General features: G+C 39.3%; 1 protein-coding gene across 2 annotated transcripts in view; it reads right to left on the minus strand.

Moving 5' to 3' along the window:
- lars2 (leucyl-tRNA synthetase 2, mitochondrial) overlaps positions 1-24577 on the minus strand; it is a 130285-nt gene that overhangs the window by 37370 nt on the left and 68338 nt on the right. For both annotated transcript variants that reach the window (XM_079625913.1, XM_079625912.1), the window contains exons 11-12: positions 20959-21074; positions 20595-20878 (exon numbers count right to left, since the gene is read on the minus strand). In XM_079625913.1, the coding sequence (XP_079482039.1) occupies positions 20595-20878; positions 20959-21074 (400 nt within the window). The remainder of the gene's footprint in view (positions 1-20594; positions 20879-20958; positions 21075-24577) is intronic.

Genomic DNA, 24577 nt, shown 5'->3' on the forward strand with positions numbered 1-24577 from the left:
ACCAGCACAATCCACCGACAGCAGCGCAAACTGGTGTCTGGTTTATTGGGTTGTAAATAATGGTGCAAAAACCAGTACATTGACTAGTGCAAACCTTAGTAAATCACCTTGATTTATGATTCATTTCATTTCATTTATGATTTATGAGCATGATTAATTTAATTTCCCTCATCCCATAAATCTTGCGTATGAAAGGGAAACTCATATAAATGCATATGCAATAATATCAGCCGCAAAAATTACTCACTTTCACTGCGTGTCTTTAGTAAATCCTGACTGTAGAGGGTTTGCACTGGAGCTGTTAGTAAATCTGGCCCTTAAAGGGGTGGATGATTATGATTTCACTTTTCTAACTTTAGTTAGTGTGTAATGTTGATGTTTTAAACAACATCTGCAAAGTTACAACGCTCAAAGTTCAAAGCAAAGGGAGATATTTGCTTTCAGAAATCACTTTTTAAGGACTACAACAAACGGCTGGTAGGAACTACACAACATTCCTCCCGGGTTAGTGACATCACCAACCCTAAAATGAACATAAACCCCGCCCCCGGAACACGATTTATAGATTATCGAGACAGAATATGCTAATCAATGACTAGAAGATAACTACACATAAGCTTCATAAATGCATCAACTAACCATTCAGAAATGTCCTGTTCTTCTACAAGTTGTCACTTCTTCTTGAGTCTCTCCATAATTGTCTGAATCCGGTTTGAACATAAAAGGCTAAACGTTTTTTAAATTTTCAGTGCGTTTGTGAGAGGTAATCTGAGGCTACGTTTACACGTGGCCAGTTATTTTCATAAACGGACATTTCACCCTATCCGTTTTCAGAAAAGTGTTCGTTTACACGAACCCGTGTATATGCCGTCAAGAGCATGCCAAACCTATAGGTGGCAGTGTAACGAGAAGCTCAAGCCCACGTTAGCCAATTAAAATCCCGAAAATATAGGTCGCACTTTTGACGCAGTGCAAGTTCTGTCGCATACTGTGATGTCGGCTGCCTAAAACTCAGTTTTTCTCAGTTTACATGCAAACGTGCAAACAGAGTTTTCCAAAATCTCCACTCTGGCCGGAGTTTTTAGAAAGAATCGGTTTCAGGGGAGAATTCTCAGTTTGCGTGTAAACGAGGGGCACAACCGAAGGGAAATGTCTCCGTTTTTCAAAATAACCATGTACGGGGCCTGAGCTGCAAGGGACACAAGCTCTTGAAGCTCCGCCCCCTGTCCTGGGAAGTCCATTTGCATTTAAAGGGACAGACACAAAAACTGTGCATTTTTGCTCACCCTCAAAAAGTGACAACTTTAACATGCTATATAAAAATATCTGTGGGGTATTTTGAGCTAAAACTTCACATACACACTCTGGGGACATCAAAAACTTATTTTACATCTTGTGAAAAGCCTTTAAAATAATGAGTAACACAAGACATTTATAGGTTGATTTTCCTGAAAAATTTAAAAACTGTCTGTAACAAAACTTTGCTCTGATTGTTTGAGCATCTCACTCAGCCCGGCACTGCAACAACCTCCAAACCAATACATTTCACCAGTTAGAGAGTGAAATCATCAACGTCTTGTTGATCACATGGTTCAAACATATGTTTACATGTGGTGTAGTGAGACAATTTACCATGAAACATTTTGACAGAAAAATGACATCAAATGTTGTTTCATTTGTTAAAGGAAACATGTGATTTACTATAACAAGACAGACTAAAACCAGGAGATACTACAGTTTATTCAAATTATGACCTGCTCTACAGTTCAAAAGTTTGAGGTACATAAGCTTTAAAAAATAAATCAATACTTTTATTCATCAAGGATACACTAAATTGACCAAAAGTGACTGCAAAGACATAATGTTACAAAAGATTTCAGTTTAAAATAAATGCTGTTCTTTTGAACTTTCAATTCATCAAAGAATCCTGAAAAAAAAAAAAAGAAATCATGGTTTCCAAAGAATTATGAAGCAGCAAAACTGTGTTCAACACTGATAATAATCAGAAATGTTTCTTGAACATCAAATCATCATAATAGAATCATTTCTGAAGGATCATGTGACACTGTAATGATGCTTTGATCACAGGAATAAATGACATATTAGAATATATTCACATAGAAAACAGTCAGTTTAACTTCATAATAACATTTCACAATATTTACTGTTTTAACTGTATTTTTGATCAAATGAATGCAGCATTGCTGAATATGAGACTTCAAAAAAATCCTTGCAACCCCAAAGTATTGATTGGTAGTGTATATGATTTCCAAACTGACAGCGACAGAATTGAAATACTGTAGGCCTCAGATTCACTAATGATAAATAATAAGTACTGACCATATATTAATTAGACAAGAATAAGTCATCTGATGGTACTGTATATAAAGAGGACCTATTAGGTTTTTTACATGTGTGTAATAATGACACAATACAATTTGAAAAACACGACACAATATTCCTAATTTAAATAATTTTCTATAATAATAGGATGAAAACTACAACTAGTCATTTTCTATGAACAATTAAATCGACCTAAAATTAAACTGACATTGAACATCAAAGTGTTTTTTTTGCTGTGGGGTTTCTCAGCCGAACTCCCGAACACAGTCCCGTGTGTTTGTCTCTGTCTCGAACCCAAAGCAAACAGCGCTTGGCATCCCAGGCCATCTGTCACTCAGAAGACAGTCACACTTACTCTAGCGGCTCTCGGCTAATCTTCAGCATCAAACCAAACTCATTAATGGCCAAACAAGAGCAGATTCCAGCCCTGCTAATGTCAATCCCAGAGTGTGTCCATCCCTCCCTCCACTCCAGTCGGAGAGATCCGCCTCGTCTCTGATAATCAGAGGATCGTTCAGGCAATCCTGCCTATTATAGCGCCGGCAACGGGAGCCAAGCGCCACACGGTTGCCTAGCAACAGGGCTAAGGTGTACAGGTTAATTCTTTGAAAGCCAGGTGCCATCTGAGAGACGAGCGTCCCACATATGAGCCGTAATGAAGAGTGTGTTTATCGCTGATCTACACTAGGAAATCAGGGCTTTATTGATTTATGCTTTTTAAAAAATGCAATTTTACAGTTTTGTTTTGGGTTTGTTTTTCCCTACTCGAATGGTGGAAGTGTGTGTGTGTGTGTGTGTGTGGCTGGACTGATAATAGACTGAACACAGAAGACATTAGATGCACACTGACAGGGTATGGCACACATGAGTGAGAAAACCTTGAAGTTGGCATGAAATAAAATGTTTATATAATGTATCTATTTTCTAAATGCAAGTTATGGATGGTAAAATGCCCCTATTATGTTATTTTAAAGGTTCCTAAATTTGTTTTGGAGTCTCCTACAATAGTTTCACATGCATCAATCCAAGGCCAAAAAACACTTTAATTTTATCATAATATACATTCACCTCATTTCACCACAATCTGTTGTGATTTGTCTACTCTGCTCTGATTGGTCAGATGGCCCAGTCTGTAGTGATTGGTCTACTCTGCTCTGATTGGTCAGATGCTCAGTCTGTTGTGATTGGTCTACTGCTCTGATTGGTCAGATGGCTCAGTCTGTTGTGATTGGTCTACTCTGCTCTGATTGGTCAGATGGCTCAGTCTGTAGTGATTGGTCTACTCTGCTCTGATTGGTCAGATGCTCAGTCTGTTGTGATTGGTCTACTGCTCTGATTGGTCAGATGGCTCAGTCTGTTGTGATTGGTCTACTCTGCTCTGATTGGTCAGATGGTCCAGTCTGTTGAGATTGGTCTACTCTGCTCTGATTGGTCAGATGGCTCAGTCTGTAGTGATTGGTCTACTCTGCTCTGATTGGTCAGATGACCCAGACTGTTGTGATTGGTCTACTCTGCTCTTATTGGTCAGATGGCTCAGTCTGTTGTGATTGGTCTATTCTGCTCTGATTGGTCAGATGGCTCAGACTGTAGTGATTGGTCTACTCTGCTCTGATTGGTCAGATGACCCAGACTGTTGTGATTGGTCTACTCTGCTCTGATTGGTCAGATGACCCAGACTGTTGTGATTGGTCTACTACTCTGATTGGTCAGATGACCCAGACTGTTGTGATTGGTCTACTCTGCTCTGATTGGTCAGATGGCTCAGTCTGTTGTGATTGGTCAGATGGCCCAGTCTGTTGTGAATGATTGGTCTACTCTGCTCTGATTGGTCAGATGGCCCAGACTGTTGTGATTGGTCTACTGCTCTGATTGGTCTACTCTGCTCTGATTGGTCAGATGCTCAGTCTGTTGTGATTGGTCTACTGCTCTGATTGGTCTACTCTGCTCTGATTGGTCAGATGCTCAGTCTGTTGTGATTGGTCTACTGCTCTGATTGGTCAGATGGCTCAGTCTGTTGTGATTGGTCTACTCTGCTCTGATTGGTCAGATGGCACAGAGTGTAGTGATTGGTCTACTCTGCTCTGATTGGTCAGATGACCCAGACTGTTGTGATTGGTCTCCTCTGCTCTGATTGGTCAGATGGCTCAGTCTGTTGTGATTGGTCTATTCTGCTCTGATTGGTCAGATGGCTCAGACTGTAGTGATTGGTCTACTCTGCTCTGATTGGTCAGATGACCCAGACTGTTGTGATTGGTCTACTCTGCTCTGATTGGTCAGATGGCTCAGTCTGTTGTGATTGGTCAGATGGCCCAGTCTGTTGTGAATGATTGGTCTACTCTGCTCTGATTGGTCAGATGCTCAGTCTGTTGTGATTGGTCTACTGCTCTGATTGGTCAGATGGCCCTGACTGTTGTGATTGGTCTACTGCTCTGATTGGTCTACTCTGCTCTGATTGGTCAGATGCTCAGTCTGTTGTGATTGGTCTACTGCTCTGATTGGTCAGATGACACAGACTGTTGTGATTGGTCTACTCAGCTCTGATTGGTCAGATGGCTCAGTCTGTTGTGATTGGTCTACTCTGCTTTCACAGCATGTTGTAATTATCGCAATTAAGAGATGGCAACCCGTGACGTTCTACCGGGAGCTGTTCAGATTTATGCATTTCTATGTCAACAATATTAACGCTGAAATTAATCTGCAGCCGCCAGGTGTTACAAGAGCTCTGTAAGCGGTTTACATTATTATTGTAATGTTATGTGCTTTGACCTTTGAGACATGAGGTAATTTAACGGCGTCTCTTGTGACGCTTATGCTGTGAGCGTTCATGTGTTTTGGAGGAGGCGTGGCTTCGTAGACATGGCTTGGCGTGGCTTTTTTCGTGTGACCCACAACAATAGGCTTGTTTGAGATGCGCCTTGCCTCGCCTGAATTGTATACGAGAGTAGGCGGCTGCAGTGAGGGGAGGAGTGAAAAAAGTGCAGGCAAGACGGACAGTTCTCTCTTCTCACAGTGGATCTGACACCTGTGAGATCAAAGATGGATATCGCGGGATTCACGCTCGTGCACAGTGTTGCTAATAAACTGGATGTAATTTAAGTTCTGTTGCTTAAATATGAAAATAAATATAATGAACAAGACACCCAAATCACTTGTTAGGCTATATAATCCCATTCCAAATACGTGTTTATCAATCTTTTTTTTTCTTTAATACATGTGTTTATATATATATATATATTTTAATTACATAATCACATAATCCATATAGAGATCGCACTGTCAGAGAGTTTGGGAATATTATTCACAGATCATTTATACACATAAAACATGATATCAGAGTTTTAAAATCAAACATTTTAAAAAAGAACACTACATCATGGTTGTTTAAACCAATGAGCATTAAGCTGTGTCGTCAGCAAGTCGTTTCCCATCATGCTTTTGATCCGCGCAGTCGGTGGAGAGCAACTGCGCGCAACTGCAGAATCCGACAGGTGTGCCTTGCGCTCGCGAGAGATTTTTGACATACGTCAGCATGACATCAGAGCCAGGCGGAACGCAGTCGGACACATTTCTAACCGGCATGCATCTCGCGCTGATCACCGGTGATCGGTTCTGCGCAGATTTTGCTCATCTCAAACAAGCCTAGTCATTCAAACATTTAATCAGCACCAAAATCCAGCTGTGAGAGCTTACTCTGTTTTTTATCCTCAGATTTCAATTAAACTTCTTACAACGGAGCCAGAGACAATATCACAGCTCAGGAAATGACTTCTGTTTTCCTCAAGGACGTGGCAGATAAGCATCATCTCTCTCTTTATCTTGTCTCCGTCTCTTTCTGTCTCTCTGCAGCCGCTTCACTGAATGTAGGTGATCATTTAAAGAACTGAGGTGATTTTCATCGAGGTCTCAACAGATAAGAGATGATCCGGTCTCCTCGTCAGCAGTCCTCACTGACAAAAACTTTACCCGTCTGAATCAAGTACTGTAATTAGTTACTATAAATATATGTGCAGAATGGACACAAACAGATTACAGACAAATTTTATGAAACTTGAAAAGATTGGACTAATGCCAGTGAGAAGATCTTAGAATGTTTTAAAATCTAGCTAGTATTCAACAAATATATATAATATATATATATATATAATATATATTATATATATACTTAGTTTCCACTGTTATGCCAATGATACTCAGTTATATTTCAATCACGACCAGATGAAATCTCTAAATTATTCAAGTTGGAAGAGTGTGAGAAATAAAATATTGGATGAACAATCATTTTCATCTATTAAATATTAAATTAAAAGTAAAAGACCTGGGTGTTATATTTGACAGCAACTTGTCTTTTGAAAATCACATTTCATATGTTCATATTTCACATTTCAGCCTTCTTCCACCTCAGAAACACCGCTAAGCTCTGGAACATGCTATCAGTTTCTGATGCAGAAAAGTTAGTTCAGGCATTCATTACCTCTAGACTAGATCACTGTAATGCATTACTAGCTGGTTGTCCTGCATACTCAGTAAACAAGCTACAATTAGTCCAAAATGCTTAGAATTTCAGAATTTCAATAAAATACCCACATGTCCCAGTCATTAATTTTTTTACCTATATAGCCTAATGCCTTTATTTTTTAGCTGTGTTTGAAAAATGTGTAGGCTTACTGTACAGTCACACAACGCACATTAAAATAAAGAAGTTTTAAGCCTACTCATAAATGTTCAAAGTTTGGATTAAATACTAATTTTGGTTTTGCAATTTTATTGTTTATTGTTCGCTACGGTGTTGCTATTTATTAAAACCTGCCTGTTTCCTGAACAAAAAAATATTTCCAATCTATCTTCTTTTTTTTTATGATTACCCCAAGTTTACTGGTGTTATCTTATTCAAATTATGAATGATAACTGAACAAAATAATAATTAATTAGGTGAATTTGTTGTTTGCATCATACAATATGCAGTGAAGTGAATTCGTATTGCTTATTATTGTCTATTTAGGGTATTTTAGTAATTTAAATAATATGGGTTATCTTAATATGTGATTAATTACGTTTCATTATAATATTACACAACACAAATATGTATTTATTTCCTTCTAATTCTCGTTGTTATTGCAGGCTGGTTTAGCCTATGTTCACCGGTAAGATTAGTGATTAGTAGCCTGCTTAAAATAGCCTTGGATGGGCTTTATATATAGAGACAGGAACTAAACAGAGCGTTGCTGACAAACTGGGAAGAGAGGAGCTGCAACAATGGGAAATAATGTGTTTTGAACATTCAAGCATGAAAACCTGTTCTAGTAAAGCCCAAAAACAAAATCAAGACTTTGAAAAAGGGCAAGATACGGCCAATTTAACTAAATGAAGAGAACTAAACGAAGTCTTTTAAATCTCAAAGAGTCGCGATTCTTTAAGCTTTTAAATAAATAAAAAAATGGTTGCTAAAAACACAGATTCATGTCCACAACTTTATCTTACACACTGCAGCTCTTGCACTAATTTCTACAGCGGTTGCAATATCTCTACAGTGTCTGGGACACAGCTTGTGACTCCTTCAACTATTGTTCCTTTTATTTCAAGCTGTTTATGAATTAATTTCAATCACCTCTTTGAATTTCTGAAGGTAACCAAGGCCACAGAGAAGAACAGAACATCCCTTACACAGAAGCTTGGTCCATAATTCATAAGGGCTCAGTCCTTATAAATATACAGTTTTTGCACAGTATTCATAGTTTAACTTTACCATTTGTAATAAGACCATTGTTTTTTTTTAATTAGCTAACAGCATTAGGCAAAAAGTCACAGCCCGGCAAAACCGCACCTGACAGCCAAAGTTGGTTAATAAGTACAAATAAAAGTCTAATATATTCCCTCTATTAAAATAAAAAAATAACATTTCTGTCATAAAACCAATGTAGCGGTTCACACCACAAGCGCTCAGGGTTAATTATGGTAATGATGTTTCAGTGCTATATCCTCTAATATTTATATATCTCAAAACTTCAGTTTCTTTCCAAACTACTGGAGAAGGTCGTATTTGGACAATTTAATTCATTTCTAAATCTACATGGTACTCATGAAGTGTTTCGGTCTGGTTATAAATCCCTACATAGTAGTAGCAAGTAAAAAGTCATTAAAACCTTCAACAGTGCAGTTTCTGTACTGACTCGGGACTGTGCGATTTTAATCTTACTAGACCTTTCGGCTGCATTTGATACTGTAGACCATTAAGATCTTGATTACACAATGTGTTGGTATTAAGGGTACTGCGTTGGCATGGTCTAGATCCTATTTGTCTGAAAGAAGTTTCTTAGTTTGTTTTGGAGACTTTGTCTCCTCAACGGCCTCTTTCACGTGTGGGGTCCCCCAGGGCTCAATATTGGGGCCTATTTTGTTCTCCCTGTATATGATCCCCTTAGGACATTTGGTATTTCTTTTCATTGTTATGCAGACAATACACAAATGTATCTGCTTTTGAAATGAAAAGATACTCGCACTTTAGCGCTATTGCAGTGTCTTAAGGAAATTAAGGCCTGGATGGCACTAAATTTCCTTAGTTTTAATGCAATTTTTTTTTTTTTTTTAAGTTATGCTGTTTACTCCAGGAGGCACTTATTAATCATTCGATTTCTACAATGGTGAATTGAATCCACCTGTAAAGCCCTATGTAAAACATGTAGGTGTTATTATGAATTGTGATTTTAAATTGGACAGATTAATAGTTGTTAAATCAAAAAAAAATTTTTTTAAATTGAGACAACTCACCAAGATAATTTATATTAAGATATAAAAAGACTTGAGCCCTGAACCCCCATTTACTATATTTTCTGTCACATGGCCTTTTACACATCTAAATGTAAAAATAGGCCTGATAAATAGCCTGATAAAACATCTGATTTTACCTTTAGTTTTAATATTCATATCCAATTGGGCTCAGCTGATGAAATATTAATTTTTATAAATTCTAAGAAACCACTGCTTTGGCTCTCAGGACCCAATATCCTCATCTCTGATGACCGTTTTGTTTAGGATTTTTTTTCTTTTACAAAGTACAACTGCTGCACAGATGGAAATACATATAACTATTTCAAAAAAGTATTGTCTGGACCTCAGCTGGAAGGAAATTTAGGAATTTTAATTGAATAATTGGATCCGGCATGAGTTCTTAAAGTGACAGCAGCCTAATAAACCTGCTGCAGTCTGTGTCATTAAGAAAGAAAAAGAAAATCACTAACTGATCTTGACTGAATAACTTCGTAACTTTAATTAAGGATTAATCTATATTTTATTTATTTAAAAAAAATGTGTCAAGCCGATCTCAAGGATTGGTATCGGGTAGAGGTCGACCGATTAATCGGTCGGACGATTAATCGGCCGATTTTTTGCATTTTTTAACATAATCGGCATCGGCCAATATCAAGCCGATTATTATTAGGCAGGCGCACACGTGTACGACGCACGCTGCCCCTAGAGTCATTATCCAGCAGAGTGAGCAGACCGCAGACCTCAGCTTCCAGTGCCTAAAGAAAACGGTAAGGATTCCATTCTTATAACTCCTTTATATTTAATTAAAAACTTTTCATGTTACTGCCAACTTTGAGAAAAAACATGAATAGGCGACATGACGTTCGGCTACTTTGGATATTGATAGCGTAGTTGAGGTTGCATTATCACAGCAGAAGGGTTGCTATCATGTCACAATAAGTAAGCAAGAAATTTGCAATTGCAGACAGTACATTTGACTTATTTTTTCTGTTTGTGTGTCTTATATTTGAGAGGGTTGTCACTCAATGCAGAGAAATAAGTAATAAAAAAGAGACCAACGCGCACTATAAGCTAGTGAAGGACTGGCTTTGCTTTGCTAGCGTCGTCGCGGCACTGGTGCCTTAACGACCGTTATCTACCGGACCGAATATTAACACGGATTTCTTTGCTTCATTTCGGTGCTACTGTTATGCATTTGTTTCTCTTGGATGCTCTGAAAACGGACGTTAGAACAGAAACACCGCGTCGCTGCATGTGACGCTAGTCAGCAGCTAACTTTAGCATGTACCGTTAGCTGGATTAAACACGGTTAAAATGCTGGCCAAACAGTGTAATGTTGTGTGACTGTATTTCACTGTAGAGGCGCGGGAGCGAACGAGAAGTCAAAGAGTGTTTACTTATATTTGTGTGTGTGTGTAAGAGAGAGAGAGGCGTGGGAGCGATCGAGAAGTCGCAGAGTGTTTACTTATATGTGTGTGTGTGTGTGTGAGGCGCGGACGCGATCGAACAGTGGAAACATACAATTTACTAGTACGTTATTGCTACTACTATATTATTAAATAATTCCGTTTCCCCCCCTTTTTTGCGATAATTGGGTTATGTCCATTTAGCTTTGTCCATAAAACAAAACAAATAAACCATAAATACATGTTTCAGGACAGTTTTTGGGAAGAGGATAGAAATGTTTTTAGTCTTGTATTACTTACAATGCACTGAATTATTAGCTGAATTATGAAACATTTTTTAGATTTATATCTATACCTATCTATAAAATGACTTGAAGATGATGTCAAGATACTATACAAAAAATATTAACATAACCTTTTATTTTTCCCCTTTTTTAGTCATTACAGTCTGATGGCTGAAAAGAAAACCACCCCCATGGCAGCGCTTCACCCAGCCAAGTTTATTTGACAGCTTATTTTCTTCTTACCTGTTTCGTTTATTTAATATATTTGTTATACATTATTTATACAATGTTTTTACATTATACATTTTTAATTTTAGTGTACAAGTTCAGATTGGTGTGTTCAATAAATGTTTTTGTTGAGAAATTTTGTCTATCTTAGTAATTATTTGTGTACTTAAATTATATCTTTCAAATAGAGGTTAAAAACAAGCACATATCGGCCAAATATCGGCCAAAATAAATCGGCAGCATTTATCGGCCATCGGCCGACCCGGATTTTAAAAAATCGGCATCGGCATCGGCCTGAAAAAACTCATATCGGTCGACCTCTAGTATCGGGACCGTTTATGCTGAAGACGTATCTTTTTCGGCAGCACTTGATCCAGTAACACTTTCTCCTCTATTCTATATATTTTAAAAAAATGTATTAAAAGTATTGCGTTAGATTGAACTGCGAAGGGTCATAGCACTTACATAATGTAAATGTATGTATTTTTTTAACTGATAGGTATTGGCTATCCTAAGCCCGATCCTTTATCCTAGCCATGATGTGGCTGTAATGAGTGCATGAAGATGAATGAGTACAAAATAAGCAGTATTTTAATAAATCCAACAAGAATACTTGGGAAAACTCAAGAGCTAGAATCAACAACCACGTACAACACTGATGATACCGGACAAGGAAACTAGGGAAAATCGAGGCTTAAATACATACAGGGATAATTAATGTAAGTGAAAACGAAACCCAAAACGTTTTTTTACTGTGGTATTTTTGTTAATACAAATGTCAAATGTAAGTGTTCCTTAAGCTGTTCCTTTTGTTCATGGAAATCAGCTGCAACAAAACGTTTCACGAAAAGAGAGAATAAATATGTTTGATATAAATGTTTTCACCTTACTGGAATCGAAACTGGGAATCGATAAGGAGATTCATAATCGCTAAAATTCAAATGATACCCAACCCTACCCTGATAGGGGGTTTGGGGGCATAACTGGTGCATCCCGCCATGTTCCCAAATGCATGCTAAACTCTCAGCACATGTAGAGTTCACTGCATTCATTCACTGTTGAACGGAGCCGTTCTGAGACGTGGTAAACACCGGATCACCAGCTGATTGCATGAGCAGAGTGCACACTTCCTCTGTTGCCCTTCTTTTTTTAAAAACAATAATTACAAAAATCCAAAATATCGCCATTAAATCTGCCATCTGCCACCCTGCTTTCTGGATATATTGGCATCGGCCACTAAAAAACCATAATGGTCGACCTCTACTGAACCACATTTCTGTGTGTAGGTATTTTACAAATGCAGCTAAAACATGTTTGTCTCTTTGACTATCTGACAAAGGGTTTTTGTCTAAATGTCATCAGCTTTCAGCAGCTCTGCCGGCATTACCTACTCCATGGTCAGAGAGGGTCTATTAATACCCTTCACACTGAGGAGGTGCAATCGGAGCGCACATCTTCAACACCTCCATGACTCAGTGGTAATGATCCCTGTAGCCTCCAGGGGACGAGAGCTCCCAGAAACAAGACACTTCAGTCTGGCTGAGTCTGAACTCGGCTCTGCTTTGATGATATCTGAGACAATGAGTTCTGGTCCAATCTGACATTATTTCACATGACAGAGTGGGAGTACAAAGATTCAGATAATGGAAGAAAATGATTCCACTTATATATTACAATGCCACCAGATGAATCTCTTATCAAACACTTTTTATTTTCCATTTTCTAAGGAGTTCAATTTATACTCTCAAAGAAACCAAACTGTCTGACCTCTAAATGTGAGAAGACAATTCCTCTGAGACAAGTCCAAGTAATTAGTGCTCATGCTCCAGGATGAACCTTGGTGCTCATATGGGGGATGCAGGTTCAAATTCAACTTTTTATTTTTATTTACTGACCTTTCTGTCACTATCAAATCAAATGGCAATAAAGCAAAGCTTTACAAAATAAATAAAAAACACAATGAAATAAAAAGAAAACAAACCTCCATGGCATGACTCAGCTAGCATGTGACCTTCCATAATATGTAAATATGATGTTCTTTATTATATTTAAATATATTATTATAACAAAACACAAAGCAAAATTATAAAATAAAAACAAAACAAAATCTCAATGGCATGGCTCAGCTGGAGTATGACTTTCTACTATATGTGAATATAATAATATTTCTTTATAATACAATACAATATTATATAAATATTATATTATACAACGAAACAAATCGGAAAACAAAATAAAAAATAAAATAAAAAAGGGGGAACTGGTTTCAACTGGGGGAAGTGCCACCACAAATAGAGTGTAAGTCTGTGGGAAACACTGCTCTATATATAAAAAATAGAATAATATTCCTTAATAATATATGAAAAGTATTGTATAAATGTAATAACACTGTAACCAAACAAAACAAAAAACAAAGCAAAACAAAAAGTAAAAAAAACAACAACAAAAAAACATGGCAGTGGCTCAGCTGGTGTACGACTTTATATAATATGTGAATATAATAATATTTATTCATAATATAAATATTATATTATAACAAAACAATATTATAAAAAAAATTATATTATATAAAAATCTTCATAGCAGTGGTTCAGTTGGTGTAATGATACACTAACATTTCTTTATAATATAATATAAATAAATATTATTTATATATTTGCTAACACTTACAGCTAGGGGTCGGCGATACTGCAAAATTTGGTATCTGTCCGATACCAAGTAAATACAGGGCCAGTATCGCCGATATTGATACCGATACTTTTTTATTTTAAAAGTATGCGTTTGAACTAACACTTTCCTGTGCTAGAGCAGTGTGTCGTGATTCATGAGGGGAATGCATCATTAATATGCTAAATCTGAATACATTTTCATGACCACTAAAAGATTTGATTTATTTTTGATATCAACCGGCCTGTAATTAGTCAGTGGCTTTTACCAAACTAGCCTAATTATAGTAAACGCACTATTGTACATTACTGTTCAAAAGTTTGGGGTCTGTAAGATTTTTAATTCTCTTCTGCATTTATTTGATCAAAAATACAGTAAAAACTGTAATATTATTACAATTTAACATGCTATCTGTTTTCTATGTTATTGTAAACTGTAATTTATTCCTGTGATCAAAGCTGAATTTTCAGCATCATTACTCCAGTCTACATGATCCTTCAGAAATCATTTTAAAATACTGATTTGCTGCTCTAGAAACATTTCTTATTATTATTATAAATGTTGAAAACAGTTTCAAATTTTTGTGGAAACCATGATAAATTTAATGCAGAATTTCTTCATGAAAGTTGAAAGAACAGTATTTATATGAAATATTTTGATCAATTTAATGCATTGATCCTTGCTAAATAAAACTATCAATTTCATTTAAAAAAAATCTTACTGACGTCAACATTTTGAACCGTTATGTACACTTCTAGTTTGTTTATTGTGAAATAACAACAGATTGTTTCTCTGTCATCTAAGCATTGTTCAGGGCTTCGTTTCCCAAACGAACCAGCAGCGAACGCTCTCTGTGATTGATTGCTTTCGTCTTGTATTATTCAGATGACTAGGATAAATAGTTCTATCCTACACAATTCGCTTATTTTTCCACTTAGAAGCTTATTTTGCTCACTGAATTTCTGCTAAATTAATAAAATTACTGTTTAAAAAAACACACACATTTGGATCCATATTTTTATGTGAGGATCGATCCTTTTCGATACTCGAAAGTATCGATACTTCAGGATTGATCTGCCCATACTTAAAACTACTTTTGAAAGACCGTCATTAAATAAAGCAATAAGCCGTGAGTTGAAGCCGCTCCGCGTCGTGCCTAACAACGCCCCTTAGCTGTTCTAAATCCACTGTAAAACACGGCTTCAAGGGGCCTATTGCTTTTATAAAACGGTTACTTTTAAATATATTCATTTTTATATTTATTTTATTCAATAAAATATAACGTTATAACACATTAATTCCTCCGCCAAGCAATGTAGTTCCAGAGAGGTTGCTAAGCAACACATGCAGCAACAAAGAATCACAAACGTCAGTTGCGCAATAACACTAGTGTAATGCGGTCACAGGTGTGTGTGTGTGTGTAACACTAATGTAATGCGGTTACAGGTGTGTGTGTGTGTGTAACACTAATGTAATGTGGTCACAGGTGTGTGTGTGTGTAACACTAGTGTAATGCGGTCACAGGTGTGTGTGTGTGTGTAACACTAATGTAATGCGGTTACAGGTGTGTGTGTGTGTGTGTAACACTAATGTAATGCGGTCACAGGTGTGTGTTTGTGTAACACTGATGTAATGCGGTCACAGGTGTGTGTTTGTGTAACACTGATGTAATGCTGTCACAGGTGTGTGTTTGTGTAACACTGATGTAATGCGGTCACAGGTGTGTGTTTGTGTAACACTAATGTAATGCGGTCACAGGTGTGTGTTTGTGTAACACTGATGTAATGCTGTCACAGGTGTGTGTTTGTGTAACACTGATGTAATGCTGTCACAGGTGTGTGTTTGTGTAACACTAATGTAATGCTGTCACGGGTGTGTGTTTGTGTAACACTGATGTGATGCGGTCACAGGTGTGTGTTTGTGTAACACTGATGTAATGCGGTCACAGGTGTGTGTTTGTGTAACACTAGTGTAATGCGGTCACAGGTGTGTGTTTGTGTAACACTGATGTAATGCTGTCACAGGTGTGTGTTTGTGTAACACTGATGTAATGCTGTCACAGGTGTGTGTTTGTGTAACACTGATGTAATGCGGTCACAGGTGTGTGTTTGTGTAACACTAATGTAATGCGGTCACAGGTGTGTGTTTGTGTAACACTGATGTAATGTGGTCACAGGTGTGTGTTTGTGTAACACTGATGTAATGCTGTCACAGGTGTGTGTTTGTGTAACACTGATGTAATGCTGTCACAGGTGTGTGTTTGTGTAACACTGATGTAATGTGGTCACAGGTGTGTGTTTGTGAAACACTGATGTAATGCTGTCACAGGTGTGTGTTTGTGTAACACTGATGTAATGCGGTCACAGGTGTGTGTTTGTGTAACACTAATGTAATGCGGTCACAGGTGTGTGTTTGTGTAACACTAATGTAATGCTGTCACGGGTGTGTGTTTGTGTAACACTGATGTAATGTGGTCACAGGTGTGTGTTTGTGAAACACTGATGTAATGCGGTCACAGGTGTGTGTTTGTGTAACACTGATGTAATGCTGTCACAGGTGTGTGTTTGTGTAACACTGATGTAATGCGGTCACAGGTGTGTGTTTGTGTAACACTAATGTAATGCGGTCACAGGTGTGTGTTTGTGTAACACTGATGTAATGCTGTCACAGGTGTGTGTTTGTGTAACACTGATGTAATGCTGTCACAGGTGTGTGTTTGTGTAACACTGATGTAATGCTGTCACAGGTGTGTGTTTGTGTAACACTAATGTAATGCGGTCACAGGTGTGTGTTTGTGTAACACTGATGTAATGCTGTCACAGGTGTGTGTTTGTGTAACACTAATGTAATGCGGTCACAGGTGTGTGTTTGTGTAACACTGATGTAATGCGGTCACAGGTGTGTGTTTGTGTAACACTGATGTAATGCGGTCACAGGTGTGTGTTTGTGTAACACTAATGTAATGCTGTCACAGGTGTGTGTTTGTGTAACACTGATGTAATGCTGTCACAGGTGTGTGTTTGTGTAACACTAATGTAATGCGGTCACAGGTGTGTGTTTGTGTAACACTGATGTAATGCGGTCACAGGTGTGTGTTTGTGTAACACTGATGTAATGCGGTCACAGGTGTGTGTTTGTGTAACACTGATGTAATGCGGTCACAGGTGTGTGTTTGTGTAACACTGATGTAATGCGCTCATGAGTGTGTGTTTGTGTAACACTGATGTAATGCGGTCACAGGTGTGTGTTTGTGTAACACTGATGTAATGCGGTCACAGGTGTGTGTTTGTGTAACACTAATGTAATGCGCTCACAGGTGTGTGTTTGTGTAACACTGAAGTAATGCGCTCATGAGTGTGTGTTTGTGTAACACTGATGTAATGCGGTCACAGGTGTGTGTTTGTGAAACACTGATGTAATGTGGTCACAGGTGTGTGTTTGTGTAACACTGATGTAATGCGGTCACAGGTGTGTGTTTGTGTAACACTGATGTAATGCGGTCACAGGTGTGTGTTTGTGTAACACTAATGTAATGCGGTCACAGGTGTGTGTTTGTGTAACACTAGTGTAATGCGGTCACAGGTGTGTGTTTGTGAAACACTGATGTAATGCGGTCACAGGTGTGTGTTTGTGTAACACTGATGTAATGCGGTCACAGGTGTGTGTTTGAGTAACACTAATGTAATGCGGTCACAGGTGTGTGTTTGTGTAACACTGATGTAATGCGGTCACAGGTGTGTGTTTGTGTAACACTGATGTAATGCGGTCACAGGTGTGTGTTTGTGAAACACTGATGTAATGCGGTCACAGGTGTGTTTGTGTAACACTGATGTAATGTGGTCACAGGTGTGTGTTTGTGTAACACTGATGTAATGCGTTCACAGGTGTGTGTTTGAGTAACACTAATGTAATGCGGTCACAGGTGTGTGTTTGTGTAACACTGATGTAATGCGGTCACAGGTGTGTGTTTGTGTAACACTGATGTAATGCGTTCACAGGTGTGTGTTTGAGTAACACTAATGTAATGCGGTCACAGGTGTGTGTTTGTGTAACACTAATGTAATGCGGTCACAGGTGTGTGTTTGTGTAACACTGACGTAATGCGGTCACAGGTGTGTGTTTGTGTAACACTGATGTAATGCGGTCACAGGTGTGTGTTTGTGAAACACTGATGTAATGCGTTCACAGGTGTGTGTTTGAGTAACACTAATGTAATGCGGTCACAGGTGTGTGTTTGTGTAACACTAATGTAATGCGCTCACAGGTGTGTGTTTGTGTAACACTGACGTAATGCGGTCACAGGTGTGTGTTTGTGTAACACTGATGTAATGCGGTCACAGGTGTGTGTTTGTGTAACACTGATGTAATGCGGTCACAGGTGTGTGTTTGTGTAACACTAGTGTGATGCGGTCACAGGTGTGTGTTTGTGTAACACTGATGTAATGCGGTCACAGGTGTGTGTTTGTGTAACACTAATGTAATGCGCTCACAGGTGTGTGTTTGTGTAACACTGACGTAATGCGGTCACAGGTGTGTGTTTGTGTAACACTGATGTAATGCGGTCACAGGTGTGTGTTTGTGTAACACTGATGTAATGCGGTCACAGGTGTGTGTTTGTGTAACACTAGTGTGATGCGGTCACAGGTGTGTGTTTGTGTAACACTAATGTAATGCGCTCACAGGTGTGTGTTTGTGTAACACTGATGTAATGCGGTCACAGGTGTGTGTTTGTGTAACACTAGTGTGATGCGGTCACAGGTGTGTGTTTGTGTAACACTGATGTAATGTGGTCACAGGTGTGTGTTTGTGTAACACTAATGTAATGCGGTCACAGGTGTGTGTTTGTGTAACACTGATGTAATGCGGTCACAGGTGTGTGTTTGTGTAACACTAGTGTAATGCGGTCACAGGTGTGTGTTTGTGTAACACTAGTGTAATGCGGTCACAGGTGTGTGTTTGTGTAACACTGATGTAATGCGGTCACAGGTGTGTGTTTGTGTAACACTAGTGTAATGCGGTCACAGGTGTGTGTTTGTGTAACACTGATGTAATGCGGTCACAGGTGTGTGTTTGTGTAACACTGATGTAATGCGGTCACAGGTGTGTGTTTGTGTAACACTAATGTAATGCGCTCACAGGTGTGTGTTTGTGTAACACTGATGTAATGCGGTCACAGGTGTGTGTTTGTGTAACACTGATGTAATGCGGTCACAGGTGTGTGTTTGTGAAACACTGATGTAATGTGGTCACAGGTGTGTGTTTGTGTAACACTGATGTAATGCGGTCACAGGTGTGTGTTTGTGTAACACTGATGTAATGCGGTCACAGGTGTGTGTTTGTGTAACACTAATGTAATGCGGTCACAGGTGTGTGTTTGTGTAACACTAGTGTAATGCGGTCACAGGTGTGTGTTTGTGAAACACTGATGTAATGCGGTCACAGGTGTGTGTGTTTGTGTAACACTGATGTAATGCGGTCACAGGTGTGTGTTTGAGTAACACTAATGTAATGCGGTCACAGGTGTGTGTTTGTGTAACACTGATGTAATGCGGTCACAGGTGTGTGTTTGTGTAACACTGATGTAATGCGGTCACAGGTGTGTGTTTGTGTAACACTAGTGTGATGCGGTCACAGGTGTGTGTTTGTGAAACACTGATGTAATGCGGTCACAGGTGTGTGTTTGTGTAACACTGATGTAATGTGGTCACAGGTGTGTGTTTGTGTAACACTGATGTAATGCGTTCACAGGTGTGTGTTTGAGTAACACTAATGTAATGCGGTCACAGGTGTGTGTTTGTGTAACACTAATGTAATGCGGTCACAGGTGTGTGTTTGTGTAACACTGACGTAATGCGGTCACAGGTGTGTGTTTGTGTAACACTGATGTAATGCGGTCACATGTGTGTGTTTGTGTAACACTGATGTAATGCGGTCACAGGTGTGTGTTTGTGTAACACTAATGTAATGCGGTCACAGGTGTGTGTTTGTGTAACACTGACGTAATGCGGTCACAGGTGTGTGTTTGTGTAACACTGATGTAATGCGGTCACAGGTGTGTGTTTGTGAAACACTGATGTAATGCGGTCACAGGTGTGTGTTTGTGTAACACTGATGTAATGCGGTCACAGGTGTGTGTTTGTGTAACACTGATGTAATGCGTTCACAGGTGTGTGTTTGAGTAACACTAATGTAATGCGGTCACAGGTGTGTGTTTGTGTAACACTAATGTAATGCGCTCACAGGTGTGTGTTTGTGTAACACTGACGTAATGCGGTCACAGGTGTGTGTTTGTGTAACACTGATGTAATGTGGTCACAGGTGTGTGTTTGTGTAACACTAATGTAATGCGGTCATAGGTGTGTGTTTGTGTAACACTGATGTAATGCGGTCACAGGTGTGTGTTTGTGTAACACTAGTGTAATGCGGTCACAGGTGTGTGTTTGTGTAACACTAGTGTAATGCGGTCACAGGTGTGTGTTTGTGTAACACTGATGTAATGCGGTCACAGGTGTGTGTTTGTGTAACACTAGTGTAATGCGGTCACAGGTGTGTGTTTGTGTAACACTGATGTAATGCGGTCACAGGTGTGTGTTTGTGTAACACTGATGTAATGCGGTCACAGGTGTGTGTTTGTGTAACACTAATGTAATGCGGTCACAGGTGTGTGTTTGTGTAACACTAATGTAATGCGGTCACAGGTGTGTGTTTGTGTAACACTAATGTAATGCGGTCACAGGAGTGTGTTTGTGTAACACTGATGTAATGCGGTCACAGGTGTGTGTTTGTAGAGTAATTTACAACAGCTTTGAACGCGGCTCAACCAATCAGAATCAAGGACTGGAACTATCCGTTTTATGAAAAAAAAGTTTTTTTTCCTCAATCCATTGAGTCATCCACTTACCTTGGACACTGGCATCTCAGCCAATCCTGTGTCGTCTTTAAGGGCGACATCCCTTTCCCAGTGAGGGAAGGCACTTTAGGCAGCACGACCGGCAGGTCCTCCGCTGGAACTGCCACCGGCCCGCACGAGCTGCAGTGCACTATGGGAATGGGTGTGCCCCAGTAGCGCTGCCGTGAGATTAGCCAATCACGTAACTTTGTACTAGTGAGGTATCCACCAACTTTCTTCTCCCGAGCTTTCTGGGTAACCGAGTTAAAAGCTTCTTCCCGGCTTTGGCCTGTAAACTACAGCAGAAGAGGTCATCAGTTGTAACCAGTTAACTGGGAGCGTCTGTCCTCGTGTTTAACCGCGAGGGTGAGTTTACCTCATCTGAGTTCAGCAGAGTCTGTGATCCATCTTCTTCGGTCTTCAGAACGGAGTTCCAGCTCAAACCCAGAGACTGAGCCAACCTCTCATCCTCCTCACTGCTATCTGGGATGCCTGTAATATAAAGTATAAAAGAGTTACGTTTATTTTTAAAGGTGTCCTATTATTTGCCTGGTTCTACCAGAGTCTCGTACATTTCATTTGTACAGAGAGTCTGGCCTCTCTCCCTTGACAAGCGTTAACTTCCTTGTAGGCGGGTCCTCTGTTGAAGTTTAAAACTATTGGATCTGCCCAGAGTCACTCTGGATCTGCCATAACCGATCGCTAACGTTTGGTCGTGACGAAACTACAACTCAAACTAGCGCACGACCTCAACGTCATCGTTCTCAGCCACTCCCTCTGTTCGCTGATTGGACCGGTAAAAATTGGCTGGAAAAAACCCGCGAATACACCGCAAACCCAGACGACGTACTGAAGGAAAATGAAAATTGAGAAGAAGTACGTAGGAGGGCAGAGCCAGGCTATCCAATTGTGCCCTTGTAAGAAATCTTGATTTTGTTTTTGGGGTGTACTAGAATATGATTTCATGCTTGATTGATACATATTTTACATTATTAAAGCACCTCTCCCCAGTCTGGCCTGAACGCGCCGTGTATTTCCTGTTTTGATGAAAGCCCTCCTTCCAAAATACAAAATGTGCTGTGATTGGTTAGCTGGCCCAGTGTGTTGTGATTGGCAGCGCTTAGCGTGTGTTCGGGAAATGTTCCGCCCCCTTCATAACCGAGAGTTTCATCTGCTCAGATGTAAATATTAAGGATGGTGTCGATTTCAAACCAATTCAAGCCTGATTCAGACCCTGACAATGTTAACAAACAAGAGGATTGTGCTGAACCGACTTCACGAACGGACTTTGCAAGCACAGATTGGTGTTTGTTATTTTGTGATTTTCTTATACATTTTAGATACAAAGTTATACACCATTTATTCATGATATTTGTCAGAAAATTGGTAATACAAACACAGGGTTCCCCCACCTTGGTCAACTTCAAATTCAAGGCCAAATTCAAGGACTTAAAGGTGAACGATGCAGGTTTTTTACCTTAACTGAACAGCTTCAGAGTCATTGGAGTAGTTATGACTTTTTTCGGGTTGAATGGTGGTCGTCTAGCTCCCCCCTATCGCCTGTGAGCGGAAAAACCACCCTTGCAACTTTGAGCCGGTGGGCCGCCGGCCGGCGCGTCAGGAAGTATCGCGTGATATCAGGTCTCGCGATTTAACGAATTGCTTTACAGCAAAGAAATCTGCAAAAATTCTGTCATTATTGCGCTCCCTCACGCTGGTCGAACCCGAATGAAGAAGACGTTGTAAAGAATGTCCCGTCTACTGTGATGCTGTTGATCTACTAGCCTCTGGTATCTGAGAGTCGCCAACGAGTTTTTACGACAGTGTTGTCAAATATCTATAAATATCTATATAGCAAGGAGACGAAGTGTTTTCTGTGTCGGCTGCAAAGAGGAAGTTGACGATGCTGACTCGCGATCTTCGCAGTAGTGAACGCGAGAGAAATACGAGAGAAATGCACATTTCATATGGATTACATAGTTTTCTTTAGTTTTGAATTGTTCTGTTTAAAAGTATGATTTCAAGCGTAGATAATAGATATATTTCTCAGGTCTGCGAGGCTATGCTGAGTTTCGGTTAATTTATGAGACGAGCTCCAGTTCATGCGCCGGCGCCTCCGTGTCGTTGTGATAGGCCTATCACATCTATTATCTGCTTTACTTATTATCTATTAAATCCAGGCAATTGGTTGATGAAACATTGATTAAAATTAAGATTAAATTACAAAACGAAATTCCCTTTAAAGAAAGGCTTTGTGCGTTCTGTTTGAGGTCTCTGTGAAAGTTTTAAAGGGGTCATGACATGTTTTTTTTTATTTTATTATTATGTTCCCTTAGGTGCAATTATAGTATTACTATAGTTTTTTTTACAAAAAACTTGTAAATGTAGTGATTTATGACCTTTTCCCACCCTGTTTCTCATCCTCTGATCCAAACAGTCTGTTTTGGGGGTGTTTCCCCTTTAAGAGTTCAGTGTTAACGCCCACTGTTATGATTGGCTAACGTCAGTGCCTATGCATCAATTATTAACGCCCCCAGCCAGAACGTTTGCGGATTCAGCGTATTTAAAAAGTAGTTTAAAGTTTTAAACACATTACTTACAGTTTGCGTCGCCGTTGTTGAGCCCAGAATAGTCGGCAAGGACTTATCTTTGAGCAACAGTTTTCTGGCAAAGCCAGCATCATTTTGGGATTTGTTCTCAAAACAGTCATCCTTCAAATGTATAGAACAAACGCTTAAACTAACACTGCCGTGACTGAGACGTCCGCAAAAAATAAAGTGCATCCATTTTCCCCTGACGACTGGATCTTTCGCAGCGTATTCAAAGATGTTGTTTGTCCACAGCCAGGAACAGCACATCTGCGGCATCGCAATTTCCCTGTACACACACAGACCCACTCGCTGTCCGTCGACTGGACACTTGTGAGGCGCGCTGGCGCGACATCAATGCGAAATGAGCGTAGTTGTCTTGCGCTTTAAGCGTAGTTGTCTTGCCGGAGGCGGTCATATGCAAACGCTGGTACGTCACTTCGTACCGTGACGTCACTTCTTACCATGGATCCAGAACGAGCTGTATTTAGAGCTTGATTAAATAAATGATTCGTTTATAATGGGGAGGAAGTCTTAAGCTATGAAACTTGCAGGACGTTTTAATGGTACAAAGACCTCTTATATACTAAAAGATCAAGGCAAATTTGGTTTCTCATGTCATGACCCCTTTAAAGCAGTTTTATAGTGCCGATTTCAGAGCGGTCACGTCCGTAACCGAGAACCGTCACGTCCGTAACATCGTTTTTTCCTCATAAATGCGAATATTTTATGTTCTGTGGAGAGCATAGCTTGGAGAGCTTGCATTAGTAAGCTACAGGACATCGTCTTTCAAAACATCACCTGCGCGAAAGAGGAAAAAAATTAATGCGTCATTATACCCAGCACTTCTGAAAATGCACTTCCGAATGCGTCTCTGTCCCCAGCACATTTCTAACCAAACTGACGCCCATGATTAAACTCTATTAGTTTCTAGAAGCTCTGTAAAATGTGCAGCACTCAAATAAACGTTGGGGTTTAATGTTCAGGAACAGTGTTTAAAATAAAGTTATTGACTTTAAAGAGGGACATTGTGACTTCACAAGATCCGGAAAAAAACGTGTTGTAGTCCAAACAAGCCGTTCGTTGTAGTTCTTGGAAAGTGGATTCTGTTAAATAAAATATCTCCCTTTGGAGGGACTTTGAGCTTTGTAACCTGGCAGATCTTTTTTATGCTCAAACAGCAACATTACACGCTAACTAAAGTTGAAAAAGTGAAAAGGCATTACAGGACCCCTTTAAGACATCTAGTGCATATATCTACCGTATTTTAATTCTACATGTACAAGAATTTTCATTTAAATATGTTACATGTAGTTACTATATTTTTGGTTAAACCTTCTTTGATATTTTCACTAATTCAGAAATTAAAATAGTTTCAAGTGTCTAACTTAGTTATAAGTGTCTAAA

The sequence above is a fragment of the Phoxinus phoxinus genome, assembly GCF_949152265.1.
Source record: "Phoxinus phoxinus genome assembly, chromosome: 10".
Lineage (NCBI taxonomy): Eukaryota > Metazoa > Chordata > Actinopteri > Cypriniformes > Leuciscidae > Phoxinus > Phoxinus phoxinus.